This window comes from Miniopterus natalensis, chromosome 17 (genome assembly GCF_054644295.1).
Source record: "Miniopterus natalensis isolate mMinNat1 chromosome 17, mMinNat1.hap1, whole genome shotgun sequence".
Taxonomy (NCBI): Eukaryota; Metazoa; Chordata; class Mammalia; order Chiroptera; family Miniopteridae; genus Miniopterus; species Miniopterus natalensis.
The window spans coordinates 44139742-44159684 of NC_142097.1; the positions used below are offsets into that span (position 1 = coordinate 44139742).

General features: G+C 55.0%; 1 protein-coding gene across 1 annotated transcript in view; it reads right to left on the bottom strand.

Annotated features, from left to right (window-relative positions):
• Positions 1-8445: 8445 nt before the first annotated feature.
• The window catches only part of TIMP2 (TIMP metallopeptidase inhibitor 2), a 33880-nt gene continuing 22382 nt past the window's right edge, over positions 8446-19943 (bottom strand). The window contains exons 2-5 of the mRNA XM_087826387.1: positions 18664-18764; positions 17584-17692; positions 11457-11581; positions 8446-8749 (exon numbers count right to left, since the gene is read on the bottom strand). Coding sequence (XP_087682513.1) covers positions 8552-8749; positions 11457-11581; positions 17584-17692; positions 18664-18764 — 533 coding nt within the window. The 3' untranslated portion in view covers positions 8446-8551. The remainder of the gene's footprint in view (positions 8750-11456; positions 11582-17583; positions 17693-18663; positions 18765-19943) is intronic.

Here is a 19943-nt window from a genome sequence, read left to right on the forward strand (position 1 = left end):
GTCATCTCGCGGCCCCGCCAGCCTACGCAATGACGCGAGCACGCAGAGCCCGCCCCCTCGGCCGGCGCTCGGCGGTTCCCGCGGAGCTGATGAGGCTCCCACTTCCGGGTCCGGCGCGCGGCGCGGGCGGCGAGCGCACCTGGGGCTGAGCCCGGGCCGCGCACCTGCTGTCGGGGGGCGAGCGCACCTGGGGCTCGCCCTCCAGGGCCTTCACTGACCTCCAGAAGCGCCCTCCCGTGAGGTCCATGTTAAGGCTTTTGCTTGAATGTTTGCAAATATGCACGGCACATCTGCAATATATATTTTTTTAAATCCCTTTCATTTGCCCGGCCGGTGTAGCTCAGTGGTTGAGCTTCGACCTATGAACCAGGAGGTCAGGGTTCAATTCCCAGTCGAGGCACTGACCAGGGGGGCGAGCGTGCAGGAGGCAGCTGATCAGTGTCTCAAAATCGATGTTTCTGTCTCTCCCTCTCTCTCCCTTCCTCTCTCTGAAATCAATAAAAACATTTTTTTAAAAAATCCCTTTCACTTGAAGCAGCTTCTGCGGCCTGGGCAGGTGGAGAGTGCGGCTCCTGACCTGACCTCACCTCTGGTGGTTGGCTCACGGAAGCAAAGGGTGGAAATAAACGCTTTTCCCAAAAACCAGCAGCTTCGTGCACAACCCCATCTGCTGCGTCTTTGTCTTTGGGCCCTTCTTCCAGCCCCTCTAGTGGGGACTGGGGATGGAGAGAGGGAATAGGTGTGATTGGAAAGAAGTTCACCATGTAGTTAACACCCGGTCTTGGTGGGGTTTTTTTAACAAGCAAATGAGCAGAAACAAAACCTTCGGAGCCGGTTCCCCATCTGAGAATCCTCAGCGGAGCTCCAGGTTGAGATTTGTCCCTGTGTGAGTCTGCCCTGCGCCCCAGCAGTCGTTCAAACAAAGACAGTTCTCACTATCCCAGGCCTGATACAATATACGTGGGTGATTAAGTGTGGGCCAGGTGTGGGCCAGGTGCAGGGCAGGGGCAACCGGCAGGGGAATGAGCAAACTTGAGTTTTATTCCAACTCTGTCCTAAGTGGCAGGTTCTTTTAACTAGCCCCAGGCCTCAGTTTCCTCATCTGAAATAAATATGCTCTCCAACACCTCTTTAATTCTTCCAGTAACAAAACCAACGGCATTTACTTCAACTGCTGAGCTTGTATGTGCCAAATACTGAGCTGGCCACTTTTCCAACATTGACTTAATCCTCGTGGCAACCCTACAAAAAGATATGGTTCCCATTTTGCAGATGCAAAAACCTGAGTGTGCATGGTCCCAGCAAGCGAGCGGCGGTGGGGGCCTGAGGGTTTAAACCCAGGTATCTGTTAGGCTCTGAGTTCACATCTTTAGCTCAGGCTCTCAGAGGTAACCCAGACAAAGAAATAGCCAGAAAGGCCTGTGGGCTGCTTGAGAATGTAACCTGAACCCTGGATGCTGGGAGGAGCCTCGGGCCACCCACACTCTGGCCCCCACTCTCCCCTTCACCTTCCCTCACAGAGGCCCTCAGAGTGGAATCTTCTGGACATGTTCACATGACACACATAAGTCCTCCTAAGGTGCTCAGTCTCAGAGAGCACCTGAAAAATGCCAGTGAAAACCACCATGAGGTGCATATCACACCCCCTAGAACAGCTAAAATAAAAAGACCGGATGTCGTAGAGGATGGGAGCATGCAGACCCTTTGTAAGACTGCTGGGAAGGTAAAGTGAAGCAACCACTTTGGAAGCTAGTTTGAATGTTTAAGTACCAGGAGCAGGTTCCCTGTGAGCACATCCATTGCTATTGTTGCTGTAACTAGGGCCGTAGGCTGGCAAATTCCGTGTGCAGACGCAGGCCTCTCTCCCCATGTTTGGAATTGTGGACCCAGTAAGTGCCTCCTGGACATCTTCCCTGGAGGTCCCAGGAGCACCTCACACTCACCATGCCCATGCCCACGCCCATGCCCATGCCCATGCCCAGAAACAACGCCTCCCTGCCCTCTCCTAAACGGCCTCTCCGTGTCTGCCCTGTTGCCCACTTGGGCTGCTGTGCTGGCGCTCAGACCGAATCCCTGCCCTCTTCAGCTCTTTCCAGGCTGCCTTGTGAACTGGTTTCCGGGGAGGGGGGCAGGACTGGAGGGTGGAAGGGAAAAGCGGGGCCATCTCTTCCTCTTCTTTGAATGGAGCTTCTTCAGCTCCACCCAGAGGCGCACTGCGGCCCCAGCCTCCCCACCTGTGCTCTCCCTGGGCTCTACCTCAGCTTCCCCCTCTGCCCCACCGCCCTGGAGGTGCCGTCAGCTTCCTGCGTGCCCTAGGTGGCTTCTCTGGGAGTTTCTGTTAAACAAAAATGTGAACTTCCAAAGCCGAAAGTCTTAAGAAAGGTTTTATTGAGCCAAAAACACTAGCTAAAAAGAAGACTGGTCTTGGGGCCTCAAGCCCTAACCTCCAGCAGATGTAAGCTGCTGAAAAAATTTACTTTAGAGGTAGGCAAAGGGTGGGAGAAGGTGAAGTGGAGCCACCCCAGGGACAGCAGAGTCGGGAAGAGGGAGATCCACTCCTGTGGACTGGCCGTGGGCAGGGGGTTCGCTGGCGCCTGGCTGAGAACCTGCAGACACAGGCCCCTGGAAATCAACTCCACGCCCGACAGACATGGAAGGCGCGCGAGTGGTCCTCTGTTAGCCGGCCGGCAGCCCTTAGCACACTAACAATGCTGTCTTCTCTCACTCTGGTTGCTGTGATTTAATTTAGAAAAACTTCAGAATGTTCTCCTTGTCGCTTTTATCAGGATGTAACCAACCCCTGCATGAACCTCCAGAGTGGTTCCGTGTTCCTGGTTGAAATCCCAGCATCCGCCGGCCTGGCCAGCATTTTGGGCTCCTCTCTCCCTCAACTCCCTTTAAATCATCAATTAACAAATTTTGCTCATTTTACCTCATATATTCTTCAAATCATTCCCTCCCCTTCATCCAATTGCCCAAGTGTAGCCCCCTCCGCCCTCTTCTGTGTTGTTAGAATAGCCAAGTCCACTGCTCAAACTGCTAAACAGAATATTTAAAAGGCCTACCTGGGCACGTTGCACTGTGTCTGACACCCTCCCGTGTCCCCCATGCCCATGGGAAAGCCAAGCTCCTCAGCTTGGTCTCTAAGGGCCCCTGGGGGCTGGCTCCTGCCTGCCTTTCTCCCCTCATCCCCAGCCACTCCCTGCCCTGGATCCTTCAGTGGAGTAAATCCAAGTGCCCCCTAGGCCCCAGTAAGACTGTCTCTGCCCCAGGCTCCAGCTGGTATTTGGCCTAAAATTTTCTTTCCCACTCACCCTTCAACCACCTCTGGCATCACCTCCTCCAGGAAGTCTTCCTAGATTCCCTCCACCTGAGTCATTAGGTTGGTACCGCCTTGAGCTGGTCTGTACATGCCACTTACACACTCAACGGGAATGTTCTCTGGGCTTCTCCCTCTCCCACCGTGACTCTTAGGAGCCAGCGCCGCGTCTCATTCATCTGCAACTGTGAGGCGAGTGTCCCCGCTGGAGGGGAGACGCCTGACCTGCGGAGGTAGCTGCTTCCACCTGAGCCGCATCTCTGTGGGAGGCTCTGTGGTCCGCAGGTGCGGAGGAAGGAGGGGAGGAACCAGTACTCCGGAGGAACTGGGTCCGGGAGCCCACCTCTGCCTGGGTTCAAACCCCAGCTCCGGGGCTTCCTGGCTGGGTGACCAGGTAAATCAACCTCCCAAGCCTCCGTTTCTTTATCTATCGAATGGGGAAGATGGGAGGACCGATATATCTGCGTTTTATCTGCGTTGACAAGTGTTCAATGAGGTAACGTGTGTAAAACCTTTAGCACAAGTCCAGTGTGGAGCACCCATTAGCCGTGACTGGAATTACTAGATGCACTGGGGTGATTTCCTAAGCAGCGGTCCAGGGGAGTCTGGGAGGAGTCTCCTAAGCTGGGGGACAGATCATGAAAGGAAACGGACAGGACCTGCATGTGCAAAAGGGTTATCCCCGCAGACCGGAGCCTGTTCAACTTGGGAAGCCTGCCTTGCCCGGTGCCTGGGAACCTGGATTTCGGGAGGGCTCCCCCATTCCCGGCTCACTGCCTCACTGTTTGTTGATGCCGAACACCTGCTTTCCTTCTGGGAGCCTGGAGCGTGCTACCTGCTGGGCAGAGGGTGCCTGAGTGACCAGCACCCCATCACCACCCTGGTTGGAATCTTGCTGGTCCTTCCTGCAACCCCGACCTCTGCACCCCATCTTGGGCCCCATCCTCAAATCCTAACACGCGCCCTTTCTCCACGTGACCCCACCCCCACCGACACCCGGCCACTCTGCGGACTCGAGTCGGATCTGTATCGTGTGTTTCGCTGAATTGAAAGAAAATCCTCTCCCGGTTGTGACCGCGCGAACGTGCGCAGAGTGAGCTCCTGCTTCTGAAAGGCTTTTTCCTCCTGCCATCAATTTGGTTCTTGGAGCAAAGCTGCTGTGACAGCTGAGTGATCTGCCCAGATCAGAGCCGGGCCTTTCACTGCGAGACCCTCGCGGCACCTGCGGGGTGCGATGCGTTTCGGGTCCGCTGAAGGCGCGAGCCCCGGGCTGGGAGGAGGCCAGGTCGTGAGCTTCAAAGTCTTAATGCAAAACCCACGGTAACAGCAGATCGCCCGCAATGAAACCGGCCCCAGCCCAGTACATCTGGAGGCCGTTTGGGTTTGATTTCTTTTTAAGTTAGATCAGGTAAACATATCCATTAGTAATTAGGAGGGAAAAGACTGCGCTACCAACTTCTACAGTATTGGGACCAGTCCTGGTGGCCCTTCCTCCCCCGCCCAAGCCCCGCCCCACCCCGTGTCTGCTGGGTGCTCTGCCCGGACAGCCAGGCTGTCCTCAGTTGTCCCACTGACTGTTCTGCCACAGAATGAGCAAAACTGAGGGGAAATAAGAGTGTCTGGTAGACTCTCTGACAATCTGGTCGCCCCATATGTGGGTCTCCAAACTGACTTCACGTTGTTTGCAAAGATTGAGAAAACCTGGGCCTGTGTGGCTCAGTGGTTGAGCGTCCGCCTATGTACCAAGAGGTCAAGGTTCGATTCCTGGCCAGGGTCGCGGGCTCAGTCCCCAGTAGGTAGCGTGCAGGAGGCATCGGATCAATAACGGTCTCATCACTGGTGTCTCTCTCTCTCTCCCGCTCCCTTCCTCTCTCTGAAATCAATACATATTTTAAAAAAGAAAAAAATAACAAATGCACCTCTGTGGTTTAAAAGAAAAAATCACGTTTGACCTGAGTATATGGGAGAGATGAAAGGGGCAGCAACGGTCCCGCGTGCTGTTTGCTAAGACCCCAAACGCGGCCCACAGGTCAGGACAGACACAAATGCCTAGTAAGGTCGCTTGTGTGACACAAAAAGTTTGTCTTATCTTTGTCAGATGCCGGTAAGAACCATTTCTCCATATGTGTCACCGTACAGGAAAAAGCCATAAATATTTCTGCAGCCTGTGACATTAAATGGATGGCATTTACTGCTCTGTGACACAGGCGGGTGGAGAGGGAAGACGGGGCATGAATCCTCACCGTGGGAGGTGCGGGGTGGGTGCGGGGCTCTGCTCCTGTGCGTGTGTGAACAGAGGCGCCTGTGCTAAGTGAATGAAGGGGGCCCCTCCTACGCTCCTATCATTTGCCGATTTAAGGAAATCCTGCCCGGGGTGTCTGCCTGTCTGTGCCCCCCCCAGGGTCGGCCTCAGAGCAGCCAGGCCTGTTTCTGTCCAGGACAAGGTGCGCTGTGTCCCCCCCAGGTGGCGGAGGCTCCCGTGGAGGCCTTTGCTCAGCCAGCGAGCAGCAGCTCAGGCGTCGGACACAGCCACGCGGAGGGAGCCACACTTTCTTTGATAATACAGTTTATTGTCCACTGACCGAGTGCCCCCCAAGAACGATACAGAGCATCGGGGACATGCGCAGCCCACCCGCCACTGTCCACGGCCCGCATGAGCTCCCAGCGCAGGAAGGTCTCAGGCTTCACGCCCCAGCAAAAACACATCGCCCCAACATTTAAAAAAACAAACAGGAACCACCCAACAGAAACAGACAAAACCAACAAAGCTTTAAATTACGGCGGCGAGTCAGAGGTTTCTTATCAGTCACCAAGCGAAGGTCTGAAAGGAACTACAACGTAAACTTTATTTTAAACAGCTTGAGTCGCTTGCCTGAAGACGGCAGAGGGAAGCGCGAGCGGGGCTGAGGGTCGAAGGTAGCGACGCCGCAGGGAGCCTCCTGGAGCTGTGCCTGCTGGTCACCCGCTGCGCGCACCAGAGCTGCCACCGGGCACTGCCTCCGGTTCGGTGGTTCTTTCTGTCCGGCACGGCTAACAGACCAATGCGCACGGATCAAACACAAAGGCCGTCCTTTAGGGCCGCCCGACTCAGAGATCCTTTGCTTTGTCACCTTTTGAACCAGAGAGATGGGAGGCGGAGGCAGCAACGACACTCGGAGAAGCGAGGACGACAGCTAACGGAGCCGCCGTCCCAGGCCAGGGCCCCGCCACGCTTTCCGCTCTGGGCCACGTGCTTCCACGACGGAGAAACCGCTACAGAAATAAAAGCGCGAGTCTAACACCTACCGAGGGTAATAAAGAAACACAGCACGGGAACGATGACAACCGGTGACGTCAGGAACAAGCCCAAACATTGAGCGAGTCAGCAGACCCCGGGAAACGTCACATAACGCCTTCCGCGAAGCGAACGGCAGGGGGCGCTATACTGACCGCGGGTCTGGCGTCCTGGTCTGTACTGAAACCACAGGGACCGATCCACGACGGCACCTCCCAGGCCTGCTGGCACCAGGCAGCATGAACGCGCCCCCGGGCGGGGCCGGTGCCTGGACCGTCTCGCAGCTGGCTCCCGGAAGGGAAGTCACCAAAGTCTATGCCGACCGGGTCCCGGCGGGCACAGGGGCCGCATGCCTCTTGGGGGTCAGGGGTCTTACAGGTGCTCTGGGGACACCGCAGCACAGAGCAGAGGCTTGGAAGACAGAGGCTTTGGGAGCATTCTGCAGAAGGGACACTCGCAGTTGCGTGTGCATGCGTGCACGTGCGGTTACATGTGTTTGCGTGGGTAATGTGCATGATAAACTTAGAACGCTGTGTCTTTACAATACAAGCAGGATTAAAAAGATTATCTGTACTCTTACTGGAAGCTTTCTGCCTGTGGTAACCCCCACTTTGCTGGCATCAGAAAACCATTTTTAGGGAACAAACAGATTCCCTAGTTCCCTAGGAATTAAGTTTCTTAATGGAGACATCTTGGTAATATAAGAAACGCCAGCAGGGGGAGGTATGCCTGACTTGGGTTCACACACTATCCGAGAATCCATCTTTAGAAGAATGAACCGTCTCCGAAAGCCGGCAACAGCGTCCTGGAGGCCCAGGAAGAATGCGTTTCCCCAAAGCCGCCTGCCGCCAAAATGCGTCCCTCCCTGGGTGGGACTTCATAAGACACTTAGCTAACTCCCCCCACAGGGATCCAGGCACAGCACAGGGACTGTCGGGCTTGGAGGGGGTCACACTAAACGCTCCCAGGTTGGCAGACCCAGCAGGACCCAGCTGTCGCTGTCTGCAGGGTGTGCACACAGAATGTGCAGCTGGCTCAAGCCCCTGGCCACACACAACGCCCTGCAGAGCCACTCAGTGCCGCTCCGTCTAGACACCGGTGCCAGCATGTGGAGGAGGTGGCGGCATGGGGGACCTCAGAAGCTCAAGAATAAACCAAGGGCAGCCAAGTGTCCCCCAACGTCTGTCTCCAGGGCAGAGGGCCTCATGTTCCCCTAAGGGCTGGGGGATGTGTGTGCGGGGGCAGGGGGGAATACAGTGACTCGGTGGAAGCTGAAGCTTGTCACTCCCACATCCACATGGCCCCGGAGGGAGGCTCCCCCCTGGAATTCTGCAGATTAATAAGAGTAATCGGGGCTCCTTCCAGAACAAGCTGCTCCTGGAATACAGGAGTTGCAGGTGTGGGAGTCCGTGGTTATCTAAGGGGAGCCTGGGAGGGATATTTGCAAGGGGTGGGGACTGACACCCTAGGGCCAGAGGTGTGGAAGCTGCAAGAAACGAGGGACACGCCCCTGTCGAGATGAAGGGACCTGGTAGGCCTGCTACACAGTCTTGCAATGACCCTCAAGTTTCTGCAAAATGCACATTTCCAGGCTCTGCCCTGACCAGGCTGGGGTGGGGGACAGACCCCCTAAGTGCTGCCCGCTCAGCGTCTGTGACAGTGCCAAGGCTGGGCCCAGGAGGGAAGCCGTGTCCCACCCCTGCCCGCAGCCCAGGATCGAGGCTGAGCTGCACGGGGCCAGGGCTGGCCGGCGCGGTGTGGGACCGACCTCTCCCTCCAGGACCACAGCCATGTTTAAGGGAAAACGGGGGGGAGAGGGGGGGAGGGCAGAATGACACTAATTTAGACCCACTTGGATGACTGTTTTATTCATGCTATTTCCAAGAAGGGATGTCAGAGCTGGACCAGTCTACACTCTCGCAGGCTTTTCTGTTGGCCAAGGGGTGCCACTGGCCTGCTTACGGGTCCTCAATGTCGAGAAACTCCTGCTTGGGGGGCGCCGCTCCGCGGTACCATGCGCAGGAGCCATCATTTCTCTTGATACAGGCGAAGAACTTGGCCTGGTGCCCGTTGATGCTCTTCTCCGTGACCCAGTCCATCCACAGGCACTCGTCCACGGAGGAGATGTAGCAGGGGATCATGGGACAGCGTGTGATCTAGGAAGAGGGGCATGGAGGACTCAGTCAGGGACAGAGGTGGCTCGGGCAGCTCCAGAGCCCAGCCATGTGCCTGCCAAAGGCAGCCAAGGGCAGTGCGTTGAATGAGTGGCCACAAGAGGGCAGCACAGGAGCTGAGTGGGGCTGGAGTGGAATCATCTCCGCCATCAGCCTTTCCTAAGTGTCAAGCTCTACACCCCCTCTACACCCCTCCCCACTACAGGTGCACCTCAACATTGGGCCATCTAGTCTACCTTCTGGCTGGGCCACCATGTCTACCTTCAGGCTAGGTCATCCGGTCTACCTCCTAATTTGTTGACCTGGTCTACCTGCTAGTTTAGCCATCTGGTTTACGTACTAGTCTGGCCATCTGGTTTACCTACTACTTTGGCCATCTGGTCTACCTACTAGTCTGACCACCTGGTCTACCTACTAGTTTAACCACCTAGTCTACCTACTAGTTTAGCCACCTGGTCTACCTACTAGATTGGCCATCTGGTCTACCTACTAGTCTGGCCACCTGGTCTACCTACTAGATTGGCCATCTGGTCAACCTACTAGTCTGGCCACCTGGTCTACCTACTAGTTTAGCCATCTGGTCTACTTACGAGTTTAGCCACCTGGTCTACCTACTAGTTTAGCCACCTGGTCTACCTACTAGATTGGCCATCTGGTCTACTTACTAGTTTAGCCACCTGGTCTACCTACTAGTCTGGCCACCTGGTCTACCTACTAGTCTGGCCACCTGGTCTACCTACTAGTATAGCCATCTAGTCTACTTACTAGTTTAGCCACCTGGTCTACCTACTAGTCTGGCCACCTGGTCTACCTACTAGTTTAGCCACCTGGTCTACCTACTAGTTTAGCTACCTGGTCTACCTACTAGTTTAGCCATCTGGTCTACTTACTAGTTTAGCCATCTGGTCTACTTACTAGTTTAGCCACCTGGTCTACCTACTAGTTTAGCCACCTGGTCTACTTACTAGTTTAGCCAGCTGGTCTACCTACTAGTCTGGCCACCTGGTCTACCTACTAGTCTGGCCACCTGGTCTACCTACTAGTTTAGCCATCTGGTCTACTTACTAGTTTAGCCACCTGGTCTACCTACTAGTTTAGCCATCTGGTCTACTTACTAGTTTAGCCATCTGGTCTACTTACTAGTTTAGCCATCTGGTCTACCTACTAGTTTAGCCACCTGGTCTACCTACTAGTCTGGCCACCTGGTCTACCTACTAGTTTAGCCATCTGGTCTACTTACTAGTTTGGCCACCTGGTCTACCTACTAGTCTGGCCACCTGGTCTACCTACTAGTCTAGCCATCTGGTCTACCTACTAGTCTGGCCACCTGGTCTACCTACTAGTCTGGCCATCTGGTCTACCTACTAGTCTGGCCACCTGGTCTACCTACTAGTCTGGCCACCTGGTCTACCTACTAGTTTAGCCATCTGGTCTACTTACTAGTTTAGCCATCTGGTCTACCTACTAGTCTGGCCACCTGGTCTACCTACTAGTCTGGCCACCTGGTCTACCTACTAGTCTGGCCACCTGGTCTACCTACTAGTCTGGCCACCTGGTCTACCTACTAGTCTGGCCACCTGGTCTACCTACTAGTTTAGCCATCTGGTCTACTTACTAGTTTAGCCACCTGGTCTACCTACTAGTTTAGCCACCTGGTCTACTTACTAGTTTAGCCAGCTGGTCTACCTACTAGTCTGGCCACCTGGTCTACCTACTAGTCTGGCCACCTGGTCTACCTACTAGTTTAGCCATCTGGTCTACTTACTAGTTTAGCCACCTGGTCTACCTACTAGTTTAGCCACCTGGTCTACCTACTAGTCTGGCCACCTGGTCTACCTACTAGTCTGGCCATCTGGTCTACCTACTAGTCTGGCCACCTGGTCTACCTACTAGTTTAGCCATCTGGTCTACTTACTAGTTTAGCCATCTGGTCTACTTACTAGTTTAGCCATCTGGTCTACTTACTAGTTTAGCCATCTGGTCTACCTACTAGTCTGGCCACCTGGTCTACTTACTAGTTTAGCCACCTGGTCTACTTACTAGTTTAGCCATCTGGTCTACTTACTAGTTTAGCCACCTGGTCTACTTACTAGTTTAGCCACCTGGTCTACCTACTAGTTTAGCCACCTGGTCTACCTACTAGTCTGGCCACCTGGTCTACCTACTAGTTTAGCCACCTGGTCTACCTACTAGTTTAGCCATCTGGTTTACTTACTACTTTGGCCACCTGGTCTACCTACTAGTTTAGCCATGTGGTTTACCTACTACTTTGGCCACCTGGTCTACCTACTATTTTGGCCACCTGGTCTACCTACTAGTTTAGCCACGTGGTCTACCTACTACTTTGGCCACCTGGTCTACGTACTAGTTTGGCCACCTGGTCTACCTTCTCTAAGTACAGCAAGGTGACTTTACTTCAGCCCCACCCTCCTGGAAGTAGAGTAACTACAACAAAGGTCTTAAATTTCCTGAAGACAGGCAGGAGTGGAATAAAAAGGGCAGTTTCCTGCTCTCAGGCACACCTGGGCTCAGAGGGGATCAGCAAACTGCATTTGGGCTGGCCCCAGAGCCCTGTGCTAAGTCAGCACCCTTGTCGGCATCAACAAGCCTGGGAAAGCCAGGGATCAAACTCTGGCATCCACCTGGAGGCGGCAGTGATGAAGGAAGCCCGGAGGAGTTGGTGACTTACCTTACACTCACAGCCCATCTGGTACCTGTGGTTCAGGCTTTTCTTCTGGGTGGTGCTCAGGGTGTCCCAGGGCACAATGAAGTCACAGAGGGTGATGTGCATCTTGCCGTTGCCCTCAGCCTTTCCTGAGGAGAGACAAGGACCACCGGGCTCAGCGCAGGTACAAGCTGTCTGCTTCCTTCTGCCCACCTCCTGCATCCGGGTGTAGCCCAGGCATGTGGAAGTTTAGTTCTCACAGCACTGTGTGTTATGGGCTGAGTCGTGTCCCCCAAATTCATAGGATGAAGCCCTAACCCCCGGCACCTCAGTGTGTGGCTGTATTTGGAGAGAAGGTCTTTAAAGAGGTGAACTGGTTAAAATGAGGTCACTGGGTGGGCTTGGATCCAAACTGACCCGTGTCCTTATGAGGTGATCAGGACAGACACACACAGAGGGATGACCCTGTGAGGACACAGGGAGAGGCCAGCCGTCTACACACCAAGGAGCAGGCCTCTTTTATGTGCATGTGTTGACATAAAAGATCAGGTTGTAGGTAGATTATACTGTTTCCTGCTTTATTTTTTTCAGCAAATTTTTATTCATGAGCTTTCCCTCCATCTGCTGTTGAACTTGGAATTCTGGGTTTTTCAGTACGAAGAGCCAATGCATGGAATTCTATGAAACTGGAAGTCAGCTCCGAACTCCCTTCTTTGGGATGACAAGGCGCTGCTGGTCTCTGGGACCTTAGGTTCCCAACTCATCTCCCTTCCTGCCTTTGCTGAAGAGCTCACGCTGGCGGTGGCCTTGGCTTAAGCCCAGCAGGAGGAAGACAAACAGGTGCACTCCGGCGAATGACAGAGCCTAGCAAGGGCCAGGGAGGTCATTTAAAACTTCATCCCTTCTGCTAGGATGGCACCTTGTCAAGAGACAACAAATACCCAGCAATGAGCACAGGAGCCTGGGGCTGCCCCCTGAGCACCTGCGTGCAAAGGTCCTGTGTTCCCAGCTCAGCGACCTCAGGCACAGCGCTGGCCGCGGAGAATCCGCTAATAGAAACATGCTCAGGGAAGGAACGCATCCCCGTCATGCGGAAATGAAGTCGCCAGGGGACTGTCAGGATCAGCCGGCCTGAGGCTGCGAGGGGGCACAGTGACACCCTGTGTGCTGGGCAGGTTTGCCGGGAGCCCTCTCTCCTAGGCTCTCGCCTGTTTTTAACCGCTCCTTAGCTTCGGGGACCCTATTCCTCCTTGTGTCTGTGTGGACTTGTCTGACGTTGATCAGGAAGCAGGGTTACCGCTCTAGCATTTATTCCGAATGCTACTGACTGAAAAGGAGAAGTTTGGGCGGCATTCAACACTTCAAGGAGAGTTATTTGACTTTTCTCCTAGACTTGCAGCCACTTTCTGTGAGCCGAGAGTATCTGAGGCAGGCGCGTAACTGGCAGGTGGCACCTGACTTACTCCCGTACCCCGGTTTCCTCTGCTTTCCGGCCAGAACCTCGCGCTGCAGCCCCACCCCGTCCGCCCGCTCGCTCCTCAGACGGCTGCGCTCGGGCCGAAGGCCGCAGGACCGATACTACATCGCTGACTGACGTCAACGGCCACTTTCTTAGTTCCCTGTCTTTCTTACACATCTTGCTCTGTAACCACATCAAAAGCACAAAGGCTGTGTTCTTAACCCTTCTCCAGCCATGGCTATTTGCACATAGTAGTTGCTCAATAAAAGTTTACTGGTGATGACTTGGGTGCTTGTTCAAACAATCTGTTTCCTTCTCTGTCTTTTTCGGCAGCCTTCCCCTTTGCCCTTTCCACCACCCGCGCAAGCTTCCACGGACAGCGGGCAAAGCAGGGTGAGGGGGTGAGATGCAAACTGTATCTTTTCTTTTTTTTTTTTTAAATAGATCTTTATTGATTTCAGAGAGAGGAAGGGAAAGGGAGAGAGAGAAACATCAATGATGAGAGAGTCATTGATGAGCTGCCTCCTGCAAGCCCCCGACTAGGGATCGAGCCTGCAACCCGGGCATGTGCCCTGACCGGGAATCGAACCCCAATCTCCTGGATCCGAGGTCGATGCTCAACCGCTGAACCACGCCCGGCCGGGCACAAACTACCTTTTCAACGGCCCTAGTTGCCGGGTTAACAGGCACTTTGGAGGTCCTGTATATGTGAAGTAGCATCTCAGCGTTAGAAGGAGACCCCCTTTGGGAATAAATCATCAAGACGCTTGGGCATGCTTGATGTGAGCATCTGCTGCAACATTCTACTTCCGTCTGCCTTGGAGAAAAGCAAAGTCTTTCTTGGATACAGAAAAACAGGAATTAATTAAAATCTGTAGCTGAGGGTTGCATGTTTTTCTTTTTTTGGAGGAGAGGGCTGCAGGAGGAAATTACGGGGCCAATTCTGTAAGAGTTCCTGCACGAGTGCCCAACTCATGTGAGTCACCAGCCCGAGGGGCAGGCGGCCCGGGCCGTGTGCTCGCTCCCGGGGCCGCAGCCAGCGCCGGCGGAGTGGCTCGCTGCGCCCCTGCCTCCCGGTGAGCCCGTCCTGACCCCGGGAGAGAAAGATTCAGAATCTGCGCTTCAGGAGTCAACACCGGGTTTAACCCAGAGCTGTCACTGAGCCTGGGGGAGAGGTCGCCGATGGGACAGGTTCCTTCGCCGTGGGGCAAGCTGCCAGCATTAGCAGTGCCTCCAGGACCAGTTAGGAAACTGAAATGTGCCCTGTGTCACTTGCTTGCTGGGGGAACAGGCACACGGTTACCGAGTGCATGCATCTTCGAACGTCTTTAATCTTTATAACACGTGGAGCCACACTCTGGATGGTTACAACGTGGGTGCTGCGCTGACCTGCCTAATGAACTCTCTTCTCCTGCGGAGCGGGGACAGTTCAATGGGCACGTGTGATAACCGCACAGGACATGCACCTGCTACAGAGACTGACAGAAATTATTAGGTTTTCTGTGTTTGACTCAGCATTTCTTTAGACACAGGCGCCCCACTCTTTCAGATAAGGGGCTGAGCAAAACAGATTCTCCTCCCATGTCCCCCAAATGAAATAAAACAAAGCCACCACCAGCAAAATAATCACCACGAGGCTGTGATGCAGGTCGGACTGACCACAAAGGGCCACAGATACAAAAATAAGGTCCCTTTGCTACTAACTGCTCCGGCAGCTCTGCAGTTTGGCCAGACAGCCCCTAGGGGGCGGCGTGAGGAGCCCGAGGGGGCCGTGGGGCGCTCATTTCACAGCGTGGGTCCTCGGGGACCAGCACAAAGGGGCGGCACTGATGTGCTACGGCAACAAGCTCTCTGCGCTACGAGAGGTTCTGTCTCCTTTCTCCTCTCTCCAGATCCTATTTTTATGATCATAAAAATAACAGGTGTCATAATTTGCAATATTGAGCCAAAACAGGAACATAGAGAAAAAGGAGACATAACCGATGACGGTGAGGCGCAGGCTGATTGCCTCCCACTGTCCCGCGCATGCTGAGCGGGCCCCCTCGCCCCTCGGGACGCCCGTGCCTGCGCCGCGTGCACCGGGGGCCCCCCACCCCGCTGCCTCCGCGCCTCTCGTGTCACTGTGGAAATGGGGTCAGGGTGTCAGATCTCGGCACCCTGAATTTTGTCCCCATACCCCCCACTCCGTTAGCTGTGACTTTTCTTATAAAAATAGTAGGCGCTGGGAACGGAAAATGGTGCAGCTGCTGTGGGAAGCAGTCTGGCAGGTCCTCCGATGATTAAACAGAGTCACCATATGCCTCGCGATTCCATTCCCAAGTATCCACCCCAGAGAAACGAAAACACACGTCCACGCAGACTCGTGCACAGATGCTCGTAGCAGCGCTATTCACAATCGCCAAAAGGTGGAAGCCACCCCCATGCCCACGATATGATGAATGGGGAGAGTGTGGAGCATCCATTCAGCGAGTATTACCCGGCCACGGGAAGGTGTGAACTTCCGACACCCGCTACAACACACGTGAACTTTAGAAACAATGCTGCCGGCCGGCATGGCTCAGTGGTTGAGCATCGACCCATTAACCAAGGGGTCACCCGTTCGATTCCTGGTCAGAGCCCAGGCCCGGGTTGCGGCCTCGATCCCCAGCAGGGGGCGTGCAGGAGGCAGCTGATCAATGTTTAGTTCTCACATCGACGTTCCTCTCTCTCCCGCTTCCTCTAAAAAATCAACAAAAACTTATGTTTTTTAAAAAAGCATAACACTGAGTGACAGAAGCCAGACACAAAAGATACGTATTATATGATTCCGTGATATAAAGGTCTGGACGAGGGAAATGTGTAGAGTCAGAGCACAGATCAGTGGCTGCTGAGAGCCGAAGGTGGATGGAGAAAGGGGGCTTGGGGAGGTAAGAGCCTGGGTACAACCTTTCGGGACCGAGGTGATGAGTACACACCCCTCTCAATACGAAAACCACTGAGTCATACACTGTCAATGGGTGAACTGTACAGTGTGTGAATTATATCTCAATAAAACTGTTAACAAATAGATGCTCTTAAAACATTTAAGATGTTCAGAAACGCCCACAAAAGGTTAAAAAAAAAAACACCAACAAAAACTCCCATTGTCCCCAAGGAAAGGAGTCAAAGTCTCGATGGAGCAACAAAGAAACCAGGGAAGCAAGTGCTGGGCATGAGCACTGGGGGGAGGGGGAGAAGGACCCAAGGATATATCACAGACGTCTTCCTCCCTCGGCGACCTCCTGGAGGACAGCCAAGGTCAGCCCCTTCCCCCGGCACTAAATCTGGACCCTTGTACCTGCGAGGGTCTCTCCCTCTTCGAAGCCGCTAAACACTGACTCGCTATTCCACGTGTCCACAAACAAAACCTGTCTTGTCTTCTCCAATTTCTTCTCCTGCACCCCCCCGCCCCCCACACACAGTGGGACCTAGCGTGTGCATCCTGACCAAGAGGGCCCAGGGTCTCTCCTCCTGAGCCCCCAATGCACCAAGCACAGATCTAGGCACTAAGGGGCATCCGCTAAATATGCATGGATTTTTAAATATTCAAAATGGAAAGGAAGAAAAGTACAAATAGCCTAAACAGAAGGAAATCCCCCAAATCGTGGAGACTTGGACTCAGAGTTTATGTATACGATTTGGACTGTGGAATAATATGTCAGTCCAGGAGAGTTGTCCTTCCTGTCTCTTCCGAGCAATCCTGCCCCCCGGGGGACATCTGGCGAGGTCTGGAGACCCCACAGCTAGGGGGGAGGATGTTATGGCAGTTCGTGGGCAGAGCCGGGGACGCAGCTAAATGTCCTACAATGCACAGCACAGCCCCCACAGCCAAGGATGGTCTGGAGGTTGGGAAACCCCCTCTGAACCCCTGGGGGGCAGCCTGGGGAGCAGCAGCCGAGGGAGGCGGAAATAGTAAAGGGAACTACTTTTATGTAAGACTATAGTGTAAAGAAAGCACACGCAACAATAAACACAATGGGTCCGCCTGGCAATGGAATATTACTCGGCCTAGAAAAGGGAGGGATTCTGACCCAAACTACAACATGGATGGACCTTGAGGACATTATGCTCAGTGACTCGCACCAGACACAGAAGGACAAACCCTGTATGATTCCGCTTAGGTAAGAAACTCAGAGCCGTCAAATCCACAGAGACGGGCGCGGGCGGGGAGCTGGCGTTTGAAGGGTGTGGGGTGCCGGGTTGGGAAGATGAAAAGGCTCTGGAGATGATGGGGTGATGGCTGCACAGCACTGTGAATATGCTTAATGCCCTGGGGCTGTGCACTTAAAAATGGTTCAAGCGGTAAACTTTGTGTTCTGTGTACTTTACCGCAATAAAAAATAGCGATAGGCCAAGCCGAGGAGCCAGGTGCACAGGAACATCAGCAGGGTTGCAACAATGTTTCCACTCCCCCCGCGGCCCAGCCTGGCTGCTCCCGGCACCTTCACAAGCCGCCCTTGAGGAACACGCGGCAAAACCCTGCCCTCGTCTCCACCTGACCCCGAGGCCCTACCGGCGACTTTGTTTCTTCCGGTCAAGTCACAATGGTTCCATTGCGGTAACGGGGAACACAGGGGTGGGGTGGGGTGGGGGTGGAAATGTACTGGGAATTTTCCGCAGGGAGAGGCAGGGCAGCCCCCACCCGCCGCCTCCCAGCGCCCGCCGCGTACGCACCTGCGATGAGATACTCCTTCTTGCCTCCGACGTCCAGCGAGACCCCGCAGATGGCGGAGGAGGGGGCGGTGTAGATGAACTCGATGTCCTTGTCGGGGCCTTTGAACATCTAAGGCGAGGATGAGCGGCAGTGAGCGGAGTGGGCCGCCCAGCCTTCCAGTCCCGCTCCCCCGGGGGCGGTCCCACCTGCACCCGTGACCGCCAGCTCGGGAGCTCCTCCGGCCCCACCGGGGGGCCGCGACAGGCGGGGGTGTTCATGGCACTGAAAATGGCTCTCGGCCCTGGCTTTAGGGGTGTAGCCTGATGGAAGTGGGTGCAGGGAAAGGGGAGGGCATGTGGGCTCCAGGGCCACACACAAGGAGGCGAACCGGGGTAAAGAATGCGGACACCGCGGGCTCTGTGATCCCACGCAAACCTCGTTGGGACCCGCCGCGGCTGTGGCTAAACCAGGGTTAACAGCATCGGCGCTTTACTTGGTTTGCCTGTTTTTTTGAGAGCTTCATAAGCAAACCCAACCGGGACAAGGTCGTCCCCAACGTCACGATGAAAGAGCTTCACGAGGGCTACGCTCCAGCCCACGCCAAGATAGGTCAGGGCAGCTTCCAGCAGAGCTAAGGGGCGGCCGTGGAGTTCCCGCCCGGCCTTCAAAGCCACTCGGTGAGGTCTGAGAGCGGAGACGCCCCCCTCCCGCTTCACTAATACAGACGCGGGCACCAGAGGCGGGGCCCCCCTTCAGTGACACCGACGCAATGATTAAGCGTCTCGTTGACCTTCTAACATTTGTTTTCTACTTTTTGTTTCTGGAACAAAATTCAGTATGGGTGACAGAGCTGTCCCTCCCCGAGAGCCCAGAGTTTTCTCCTCGCCTGTAGACCAAGTTAGTTCTGGGCAACAGCAACTTTCCGGATCCTTCCCACCTCCCTGTGGCCCTCCTCCCGCCCTCTGCCTCCCTCTTGAACACGGGCTCCTGCCATGTGCCCCGGGACACCAACAACATCCCTCCAAAAATAACAAACAACCCCCCAGACGCCTGCCTGGCCCCGCCCACCCGGCGAGTGACCGCCTCAGCCCCGGCCTCACCTTTATCTGCTTGATCTCGTACTCGATCCTCTTGATAGGGTTGCCGTAGATGTCGTTCCCGGAGCCCACCTCCTTCTCACTCACCACCTTGGCCCTGATCACTGCAAAACACAAGGACGCAGTCAGCCCGGCCCCCGAGGCTGGGGAAGCGGCAGCGGGGAGGCGGGAGGCGAGGGGACCCTGGCCCCCAGCAGGGCCTCGGATGCCACACAAGCTAAGCAGTGGGCCCAGAGATGCCACGGAGACGCCCCATGGCTCGGAGCAGAGGCCCCCGTCCCTCTGCCAGGGTCAGGCTGCCGCTGATTCGGACACAGCTCCCCGCGGCTGTCAGTCTCGAGGGCCTCGGGCTTTTTCATTCTCTCCAAGGGGCCCGTCGGGGTGGCTGGGGCAGCGGGTGAGCCCACTGACTGACCCGGGGTCCCGGTCGTGAGTCCGATGCTGAGATGCCCCCTCCCGCCCCACGCTCCATCCACACAGCCCACCAGTAAACGCCTGCTCAGGCTGAAGGACATGGGTCGTTACCCATCTTACAGAGGCCCCATCAGGTTTAGGTTTGGGGTCTTGAATTCTAAAGGTATCTCTCACTGCCCCGATCTGTCCCCGGAAAATGTCCTGTGGATGATTCTGTGTAATAAGAATTATTTCATCAAGGACATGTCAGAAGGTCGGAGCGTTTTAACGGAAAGGGCATTGAGCTGGGCAAGGGGGGCACACGTGGCAGGCCTGAGGGACAGATGTCAAGGAAGGAGGCCAAACAGAAAGATGATCCCAGGCCAGGACTCAGGATGAAGGACGGGTGAAGAAGTCAGGCTGGAAAGGTTCCAGAATGTTCCCCGGGGCCCGCCCGAGTCTGCTTAGGGCCACGCACCACAGGGCTTCCTACTGGCAGTTAAGCCAGGACTCTGTCCCACCCCGTGACCTGCCAGCTCTTGGATCAGCGGCTCACGTTGCTGGTGGGCAGAGCCCTCCCTTTTTCCATTTCAAGGCTTAGCAGCTGCTGCCACAAACTGTCTTAATAGCTTTAAAAGCTTTGCCCTGCAAAAGACGACTGTGCAGGGTCACTCTGATTAAGTGTCACATTAGTGCGGATGTGAGGGACATAAGAAATAAGGAACAGATAGCTCCTGGCTCGAAGGAGCTTCCTACCTCCACCCCCAGGCAGGCAGCTTGGATCTCAGGGCCATCTTTTCCCACAGAACAGAGGGGCTCAGGCATGTGGATCCCCCTGGACCGGTGAAGTGCTAAATCTCGACCTGGTACCGGAGCCCCCCACTGTGGCC